The following is a 10889-nucleotide window of genomic DNA, read 5'->3' as shown; positions in this document are numbered from 1 at the left end:
AACAAATAACTGAGATGAAAGTGGGGGAACTGTCTGTTCTGTTATGTGCTGTTAGAAGCTGCTGGCAGGCAGGGAGCCTGTACAAGAGCCTAAAAATATACAGACGTACAGGAGATGTAAAAAGGTACTAATATGTACCATTTAGTTACTAATAGGTATGCTTTGGGTACCTTTAAGCTACTAATATGCATATTTTAAGAATAAAATAAGGCACAAAGCTGTGCCTTTTGAAAGGGTACTGTCCCAGTGACAGATTTTGTACTTTGTAAGAGACAATTAGGCCACATCTTTAACAATTACAAGACAGGCCAGCACAGCAGAGTTAAGCACAAGATGGTACAGCACAGCAAAATATAATACATACAGAAAGTGCAACACAGCTCAATACAATCCAGGACATCATAAAACTGCATAGCACATAGCAACAATAAATGCAATGCAATAAATGCAATGCAATAAAATAGCATACAGTGGTCACAAAAAGTTTTTGGACATGTTAGACATTTAAAATGTATGAATGCCACTGAATTAGATAACTAAATATTACGCCTTAATATAATATTACCCTGCTTATACAGTTGAGCAAATTAGATTTCTTGCACATAAATTTCTTCCACATTCCACAGTGCTTTTGTACCTTTTTTCTGAGAGTGTGCTTCAGAGACGATGCTAAGTGTGAATCAACTACAAAGGACGAAAACAACTCCACAGGACAGCTTGATTTCCAAACTACTACACATTCTGATTCGGCCTGGTGGCTCACATCTTTTGATTCTATTCACCAAAAGAGTCAATATTTGTTCACAATCTCACACTGTTTAAATCTGAAATGAACTGAATGAACTAAACTGATTGCTTTCTGTAGAGCTGCTTTATATACTAGTTGCTTCATTTGGCAATATTAGCACTGTTATTTTCCCGTTTATTATTGTGAAGCTACTTTGAAACAATCTCTACTGTAGAATTATCAAGACAATTAATTAGGCCAATAGAATTGAATCAGATTCACAGTCATATTTGAACCATATTATTTATTAAGCAAACTTGTTTTTTTCCCATAATTTTGTGCATTCTGTTTATACTTCGATATATATTGCAAAACTAGGTTTTCTGTGCCAAGTTAGTTCGGTTCCCAAAATTATTTGCTTCCTTTTCTGCATATTAACATTGTGCATAAAGATTCAGAATGTAAAATATAGAATATTTGTTCTCAGACTTATGCTGTGGATTGATTATTTTTAGTGCTGTCAAACGATTAATCGCGATTAATCGCATCCGAAATAAAAGGTTTTGTTTACATAATATATGTGTGTGGACTGTGTATATTTATTATGTATATACAAATACATACGCATGCATGTATATATTTAAGAAAAATAGGTTATGTTTATATATTAAATATATTTATATATGATAAATATATACATATAAATATAAATATATACATGTAAATATTTTCAAAATATATGCTGTATGGGTGTGTCTTTATAAATACATAATAAATACACACATATATTATGTAAACAAAAACTATCGAATAACGATGCGAATCATTTGACCGCACTAATTATTTTATAATTGAATTCGAGAACATTTATCTTAGACCAAAGTCCAAGATTGCACAGGAGAAGTATATAGAGTCTTTTATCAATATATTAAGTATGGATCACCCACCATAACTACTAACATCGTAAATGATTGTGGTATAAGGAATAATTTGTATGCATTTGCTGTAAGGAATCGATTATCTTATGTTTTATTGCATAGATGATTGTCTGCTTTAGACTCACATATATATTTAAATCTGCTTACAGTCTGGAGTCATTGGACCTCCAGCTATTTAAAACAAGAGAGTGAAAGATTTATGATCCCTACCCTTCTTATTTTATTATGCCTTCCTTTGCGGTTTCTTAAAGAGTTTAACAAATTAATTATATTATATAATCAATAGTTTATCCATCTTCTTATTGTAATTAATTATTAATCTTATTAGTTATACAGGCAATTTGGTATGTAAGAGGTGACTGTGGGTGTGGGCGAGTTGAGTTTATAGGCATTTCTAGGACAGTGTTTGTCGTTGACAAATGTATTGAACTTGATCCTGGCAGGGCCAGCAGCTCTGACAAGCAGGTGAAGCACCTGCTATCTGTGGACCTTCTATAGCTGCACTATTTCATGGGTTATTTGATGCAAAATAAATTAAAACATGGCCTCATATTACAGTAAGTGAATAGTAGGCCTACGCTGAAACATCAGAAATGGACATGTTCAGCTCTTTTTCAGAATTTTATAGAAAAGTTGCGATTCAAATCTTGATCCCTTGGTGTTAACTTACCTTTTTTGTGGCATATATGCCAGATGCAGCTTCTGCCTCCAAAGCAGTGTAAATGTTTTGCTTATTTTATTTATAATTGCTCAACTGATTTAAAAAATATATAATTACTAATGGACACACTATCAAAAGTTTGGGGTCAATAAAGTTAATCTTTTTGAAGGAAATCAATACTTTATTCAGCAATGGTGTATTACATTTATTGAAAGACATTTACGTTGTTAGAAAAAATTATATTTTAAATAAATGCTGTTTATTTTTGTTTACATTTTAGTCATCAAAGAACCCTGAAAAAATGCACTGGTTCCACAAAACACCAAGCAGCAACTGTTTTTAACACTGATAATAATGAAAAAGGTTTCTTCAACAGCAAATCAGCATATTAGAATCATTTCTGGAGGATCATGTGACACAGAAGACTGTAGTAATGACTGCTGAAAATTCAGCTTTGCCATCATAGGAACAAATTACATTATAAAGCATTAAAATAATAATTTAAAAAAACAGTGTTTTGAATTTAATAAGATTTCACAATATCACTATTGTTCTATTTTTTATCAAATAAATGAAGCCTTGTAGAGACATCTTTCAAAAAAAATAAAAATTTAAGGTTGATTTGAAAATAGTAATAATATTAAAATGAATTTGCAAGACAGAAAGGAGAGACTTTCCAGTAAAACTACAAAGCAAATGATGCAACAAATCCATCTTTCAGATCTATAGTTATAGTACAGAGAACTAAGGACTAGTTCTGCATAATAAAATACCCAAAAGAATTGGCTCACAGTAGGAATCCAAGTAGGAATAACTACACAGCACACACAATGGGCCCAAAAGCAGCATGTGTGACAGAATGTGATTATAAGGATATGTCTCAGAGGACAGAGACGTTTTTATGTCGCAGACTTTCTCTCTCCCATTTATCAATACTTTATTGCTATCATTTGTTTTAGTCTGCTGGATAAAGTCATTTCATCAAAAAGTAAAGCAAGCCTTCCACAATCTTATGACACGATGACTGATCAGTGCACGTGTTTAACCACTGAAACTGCAGTCATGTAGAGACAACTATTTAGAGAGGTGCAATCAAAAACAACTTAGTTATAGCATCATTTAGACAGTTGCATATATCAGGCATAAGACAGCGAGAGTCCATACAAGCAGCATTTGTGTGCACGCGTGCATGCATCCCGGTCCTTCTCTGCTGAAAGTCATCTTTTGTTGGCTAATCTAATCTATGAAGGGTAAGCGGTCTCCTTTCCTGTCCCCTGAGAGGGACAATTTGTCGACACAGACATCAGTGATGCGAACGCTCTCCTCGAACGCTCTCACCTGATGAAGGACTCAAGTTTGGATTGGTTAGTTAGGTCACATGACAGAGGGGTCCACCCACAGAGCAAGCTAACTTTGGGACACAAATAAAATGCTAAACTCCTTCTGATCTGCAGATGTAATAGAAATATGCCCAATTTCTAGGAAAATATTAATTGTGATACAGGCATATATTGCATTAGCTGAAGTATGATAATCAGAAAGAGAGGAAGGGAAGAAGGAAAAGGCAAGAGGAAGCTGCTGATGCATTGCAGATAAACTGCGTATACTAGGCAACCCCTCCCTTTTCTATCCATATGCACCCCCCCCCCACACACACACACCCTCCCTCTCTCTATATGACATCATCACATCACATCCTCCAACCTGATGATGCCCGTGAGGGAGATGTGACTCAGCCTACAGACTAATGTCTTTGCCCCACTATGTGAGATCTGGCAACCCTAAAATAAAGCCACAACCTAACATCTACTCTGCCTTGGTATTTGCTTTAAAATATAATTTGTGCTACTCATCCATTGCAGGCATGGGGTCAGGGAATGCGCTCAAAAGTTGTGAGAAAAAATGCAACTAGTAATTCAAGCTCCTGGGGGTGAGCTAAATGAACACACATCATTTTAGTCCAATAAAAAGCACTCTCCTGGGAAGTTTGAGCAAGCATTCAGATCTAACTAATCTGTTTGGCTTTGTGACACCCAAGTGCAAGAGAGAGCGAGTGAGTGAGTGAGAGAGAGAAAATTTAGCTGATGTGTGATAATAATGGCTGTCAGAATCTTGCCACCTTTGTCTGATCTGTTTAAAGGCATAGTTCACCTATAAATGAAAACTCTTTATTCATTTGCTCACCCTCATGTTGTTTCAAACCTGTATGCTACTTTTAGTGTTTATATTCATGGAAGAACCCTGAAAAAATGCACTGGTTCCACAAAAATGGAACACAAAAGGAGAATCTTGAAGGATCTCTAAACCATACAATGACACTGACCGCACTCAACAAATGAAAAAAAGTACTATAAAAGTATCCTGGACTTGGTCTACTGAAGTGCCACCGCTCACTCTAGGCCACCGTGTGTGACGCTGTGTTTCGTTGTGAAAGCGAAACTACTCTGTTTGGTTTTCCAAAAATGGACACGACTAGAATTCAGTGGTTAAGTTGTATTTACAACACTGGTCCAGAACACTTCAACCCAAATATTCAGATGTGTGCAGTACATTTTATGGAGGATCGTTTCCTGATCCTGGGAGAGTAGACTACAATGCCAGCTGTTCTGACTCAAAGACTGTAAGTACGTTTTTTATTTTTAAAGAGTTTTTATATTTTATATATTTAAAGCAAGTTTTTTTGGGTAGTGTAGAGTACGGTTTGTTGTTTGTCATTTCTCCAATCACAAATGCAGACATGGTTTTATGTTTACGCGGCGCGATGCAACGCAACGCGTAAAAAGACAGTATAAGTCATTATAATCTATAATTATGTCCCCACTGGATTCAACGAATGCCTCGTTTATAATGGGTTTTCATGTTTTTGAATCATCGCTCCGGCCTGACAGGGCATCATCACAATATGGTAAGGGTGTAACATTTCCGTCTCACGCTTGAGGTGTTCAGCCAGTCACAACGCAGTGGATAGCTGGCCAATCACAGCACACCTCGCTTTTTCAGACCGATGAGCTTTGTAAAAATCGATGCGTTTCAGAAAGGCGGGGCATAGAGGAGAAACAATAATGTACAGTATGTGGAAAATAATGTGTTTTTTAACCTTAAACCACATAAACATTTCATTACACCAAATACACCAAATAATGTTATTTTTAGCAGCATCATATAACCCCTTTTAAAAAAATGGAAAACCGTACAAAAATGTAGAATTCTTGACAGCTGTTGTAAACTGGAAAGGGTGTTTTAAAATGATCTTTTTGTGTTTCACAGAAAGAAAAAAAACAATATATCAACAATTTGCCTATTGGTGAACTGTTTTCTTTAAATCTCTAGCATCAGTCCTATACTCTTAACAAAAACACATATTGGTCTATGAGACATGACCCTGCAGGCCTACAGTGCTGTTCAACAGTTTGGGTCAATAAAATTATCTTACACCCACCAAGGCTGTATTTTTTTGAACAAAAATACAGTAAAAACAGTAATATTGTGAAATAGTGCTACAATTTAAAGTAAATGTTTTCTGTCTTCTTACGTTTTAAATATATAACTTATTCCTGTGATGCAAAGCTGAATTTTCAGCATCATTACTCCAGTCTTCAGAGTCACACGATCCTTCAGAAATCATTCTAATATGAACAGAAATATGAAATGAACAGCATTTGTAAGATTATAAATGTCTTTGCTGTCACTTTGTTTTGAGTCATTTAATGCATCCTTTAATGCTGAATAAAATAATTAATTTCTTTAAAAAATGTTACTGACTCTTAAACTTTTGAAAAGTATAGTGTTTATTATGCTATTATCAGGCTCATGGATTAACAGCATTTTACTCATGTTTTACTCTTGCGGCGTATATGCAGACAGGATGCTGAAGCACTTTTTTTTGACCAACTCTCCAGTGCATCGACTGCATGAGTATATACACATGATGTTAAAGGTGTGTCTAATGAGGATTGTATTTTGTCCATGACACAGATCGTTAAGGCTCTCTGCTCATATGATGCTGCTTTCTGCTTCCACATCGATATGCTGACTCCCAACGTCTTCGTTCTTCTTACCACCTCAGGGGGCTGATGAGAATACGGCCATAAATCACAGATAAAAAGACACCAGCAGGGGTACACACACTTTCAGTGCCAACACACACACATTAACCCTTTCTCAAACTCTCATGAATAAAATATGGCAGGCAGAAAGACACATTGAGAGGGCACGGAATGGAAAATGGTCAGCTGATGTTAGGTGGGACCTTGAATGAGTCATGAATTACGCAGATCAATGTATTTCCAAATGCTTTCAGATATAAAGCACTTCTCACATTGTCTACAGATTACTGCTGAGTCATCTGGTCTCGTCAGGGGGAAGGAACCGAGCAAAAGAATCCCTACAGCGCTGATTTAACAACAGTATCCTCAAGAGATTTAAATCAGCATCCACTCTATTTCATGCACCGCTACTCTGCATGTGCACCAGAGCTTACCTTGCAACCCAAACATATTCACACAACAAGGTCTCATTTGATCCCTTACGTTAACATTTCTGTTCATCTCACTCCACTAATGCACCGCATACCTCCCTCAAGCATTGTTTATTAATAAATCACAGGCTTCTCTCCCTGTGTACGTGCCTCATCGCTGTCATACTGATTCGGAGTTAACTGCCCATAATGTAGTCACATTATAGCTGGATCTCCAATAATGCATCACAGTAGGCTGGTACTGTAAGGGCGTGCTCTGCAGCATTACTGGTGGCCTGCATTGAATTTTAAACTGCATTGCTCTACATGGCCACAAAAGCACCTTGAGCGACAGGCGCCCGGCTCCTCAGGGATGATTTGCACATTTTGAAGGGATGGTCTTTACTTGGGGCTGGACGGTAGAGACATAAGGTCACAGAGTTCAGGAGCTCTTCTGCTGCTGCTCTGAATGATTGCACGCAGGCTAAATCTGGCTTCACATTAATGCCCGGACACCAACCCAATGACAAAGCAAATAGAAAAAGGCCTATAATTAACAAGGACAAATTTATCGTCCTCTTATGGTTCAATAGGACTAGCTTGGAACATTACGATGAATCATTTAGAATTTTTGGTGATATGATTAATCTCTGTGCTAAGCAATGGGAAATGCTGGAAATTAGCAGTTGCTAATGCTAGATGTCTGTATAAGGTCAAAATGACTTTCACTGCACAGTTCCAAATGATTGAATTATCTACAGCAGCTGCAGTTCTGGATCAATCAATTGCCATCTCAACACTTTTACTTATGAGCATCATAAAAATGTATACTCAGATAGAAAACAATAACACTAAAACTTTAAAGTGTTTTTGAAAAGAATTGTGCATTCTTGATATTTTTTGAGCCTGTTTACAGCAATCCTACTCATTTTGCTCAGGTTTCATTAAAGGGAGCTCATATAAGCAGATTTGTCATATTATGTCCTTTAGGTTATCATATACTGTATATTAAAAGCCTGGCCATGTGAAGCAAATAAAGGTAAGAAGTAGAGTGCTTTCTATGCATAGCAGGTGTTCTTTTAGAGGCAGTCAGCACTATCTGACATGTCCAACATGACATGAATATTTTGTCTATTCTGAAAAGGCAGGATTGCAGTTAATAGAAAAGTTAAGTCATCAACCAACACAAAAAGCCAAAGTTAGAATTGTTATATTTAGAAAATATTTTTTAAATGAATATAACACTGTACAAAAGATGCTATGAACAAATAAATAACTTAAATAATATATTAAATTCATTATTGCTTTTTCCTGTTTGATTTTGTAGTTCGTTAACTTACTATATTACTTATTAACTTACTCATTTTTAGCACAACTTTCAGGAATAGCATGGCATCTTAACAATTTAAATTGAGACATTTATTTAAATAAGTTCTACAGACATCTATGTTTTTACAGTGCAAGGCTCATTGCTCAAAACGCCTGCTCAGTTATTTCTTGTAAGAAATAAAAAAAATAACTTTAAGTATCCTTTAATTTCATATATTCAGCAATGACACATTTTTGAAAAGAAAATAGCGTCATTGCATAGAAGGATTAGCACACTACAGTCCAGCTAAACGCCCTTGAATGTGTCTGATACGGGCCGCTGTCCTTGGTGCTGACTGCAGACTCTCAGTCAGTGATTGGGCTGCGTGCTCAGACTCTGTCCAGAGTACCAACGATGTCACGTCGACTGTAACTGTAGCCCTATAACCATAATGCAAACCAACAGATCTATTACCATATTTTGTAAGAAATTGTACTTTTAAGCGTTTCACATCAACCCATGGCGCGAATAATGGAGCTTTAGGGCTTATCAACAGAAAAGGTTGTTCGTGCCTATTCGTTTTACATAAAAGTGTAGATGTACATTTTGACTGAGTTTTTAAACATTTGATGGCTGATAAAACATAAGTAGGCCTACTGATTATGTATCACTTAGATTAAACACCACAAATGCATGCCACACTTTTAGTTTCCAGTCTAAAAAGTCTCTAAAAGTACATTTTAGAACATAAAACGTTTCTGAAAGTTATTTTTTATAATATATCGCACACTGGATTAGCCTCCCAAGCACTAGTTAAGCGTGACCAGGAAGCTGAAACACTGGATAACGATAAGTGTAGCAAGCAGGACCCTCCCACATCGTCGGATCAATGGTCCAGTCAAAACAAGCCTGAGCTTTTTCGCAACAGCGCCTCGAGTATATAAAGGCAGGTAGAGCGGCTATCCAGCGCTGAGAGAGCCACACACCCTGCACCTATACACTACTTTACCTCACTCTTCTGTTCATCTGCACGTTCACACCCCGTCCGTCCGGATGAGTTATCCGATAGACACTATAGGAAGCCCTTACCGCAGGGTGATGGACACCAGGACGAGCTACTCGAGCCCCTCCAGCGGGTTTCGCTCCCAGACTTGGTCGCGGGCAAGCCCCAGCTCTTCTTCCTACAAGAGGACCTTCAACGTCCCGGTGGCGCGAGCTTACGGCTCAACAGTTCTGAGCTCCACCGACAGTCTCGATTACACCCAGACCTCCATCCTCAATGGAGACTACAAGCGCTCCAACGAGAAGGAGCAACTCCAGGGACTCAACGACCGCTTTGCCGGCTACATCGACAAGGTGCACTTTCTGGAGCAGCAGAACAAGCAGATCGAGGCGGAGATCCAGGCACTGCGGCAGAAGCAGGTGTCGCAGTCTCAGCTGGGCGAACTTTACGACCAAGAGCTGCAGGAGTTGCGCTCCATGCTGGAGCAGATCCATCACGAGAAGGCGCAGATCCAACTGGACACCGAGCACATCGACGAAGACATCCAGCGCCTCAGGGACCGCTTCGACGAGGAAGCGCGCATCAGGGAAGAGACGGAGGCGATAGTCCGTGCCCTGATGAAGGACATGGGTGACTCAGCACTCGTCAAAGCCGAGCTGGAGAAGAAAGTGCAGTCCCTGCAGGACGAGATCGCGTTTATCCGCAACAACCACCAAGAGGAGATGAGCGATCTGTTGGCGCAGGTGCAAGCGTCGCAGATCACCGTGGAGAAGAGGGACTACCAGAAGGCGGATATCACCGAAGCGCTGCGGGAGATTCGCTCGCAGCTGGAGGGCCACTCGACGCAAAACCTCCAGCAGGTGGAAGATTGGTTCATGTGCCGCTACACCAAACTCACGGAGGCCGCAGAGCAAAATAAAAGCGCCATCAAATCTGCACGGGACGAGATCGCAGACTATCGCCGTCAGTTACAGTCCAGAACCATCGAGTTGGAGTCTGTCCGAGGAACCAAAGAGTCTCTGGAGAGGCAGCTGAACGACATAGAGGACCGACACAACAATGACCTTGCCAGCCTTCAGGTACAAAATCGCATGCTCTAAACAATAAGTATAGGCTACCATTTAAACAACAAGGGAGTTTGTTATGCAAGACTGATCGTGCATTTTAAAAAGTGCTTTAAAGTTGAAAAACAATAATATGTGTATGGTTTTGTATAGTTTAGATAAAATAATGTTCCTCAATTGCCACTGAAAACTCATATTGTTAGACCACTACTCTGAATATTGTGGTGAACAGTTGTACTGTAGTGAATCATAAATCAATTTGGCTTTTAAAATGCGCTGCTGCTATCATCAATAATGAAATCAAGTCACAGTGAAGTCTGCATGGCTGTGTAATGCTTTTTCTTCAGAGCTCACTAAACCGACTGGTCATCCACAAGAGGATTTGCATATGATGCTTCATTACATCATAGGTGCAGTGGAATGGTGTTAGAAAGGGTTAAGGAGAGGCAGACACCCACAATGCAGTCTCTCTTTGCTGAGTCAGAGCAGAGGCAGGGTTCGCTCATTGGCTGTGTCCTGGAATCACCTCATACACATAGACTGAATGCACCTAGTGGTTGCCCTGTGAATATTACTGTACTGTGAATTGTAAATTAATTGGTGCTGTGAGATCATTAGAATCATATACACAGAAAGTTCCTTGAAGCATGCCAGGAATATATATATATATATATATATATATATATATATATATATATATACACACATAATTATCTTGAGAATACGACAAC

General features: G+C 38.4%; 1 protein-coding gene across 1 annotated transcript in view; it reads left to right on the top strand.

Moving 5' to 3' along the window:
* Positions 1 to 9039: 9039 nt before the first annotated feature.
* The window catches only part of LOC107589230 (neurofilament medium polypeptide-like), a 5470-nt gene continuing 3620 nt past the window's right edge, over positions 9040 to 10889 (top strand). Inside the window, exon 1 of the mRNA XM_016277600.1 lies at positions 9040 to 10173. Within this exon, the coding sequence (XP_016133086.1) occupies positions 9145 to 10173 (1029 nt within the window). The 5' untranslated portion in view covers positions 9040 to 9144. The remainder of the gene's footprint in view (positions 10174 to 10889) is intronic.

Source organism: Sinocyclocheilus grahami, unplaced genomic scaffold (assembly GCF_001515645.1).
Source record: "Sinocyclocheilus grahami isolate Dianchi unplaced genomic scaffold, SAMN03320097.WGS_v1.1 scaffold114.1, whole genome shotgun sequence".
Classification (NCBI taxonomy): Eukaryota; Metazoa; Chordata; class Actinopteri; order Cypriniformes; family Cyprinidae; genus Sinocyclocheilus; species Sinocyclocheilus grahami.
This window is presented reverse-complemented; position numbering and strand designations above follow the sequence as displayed.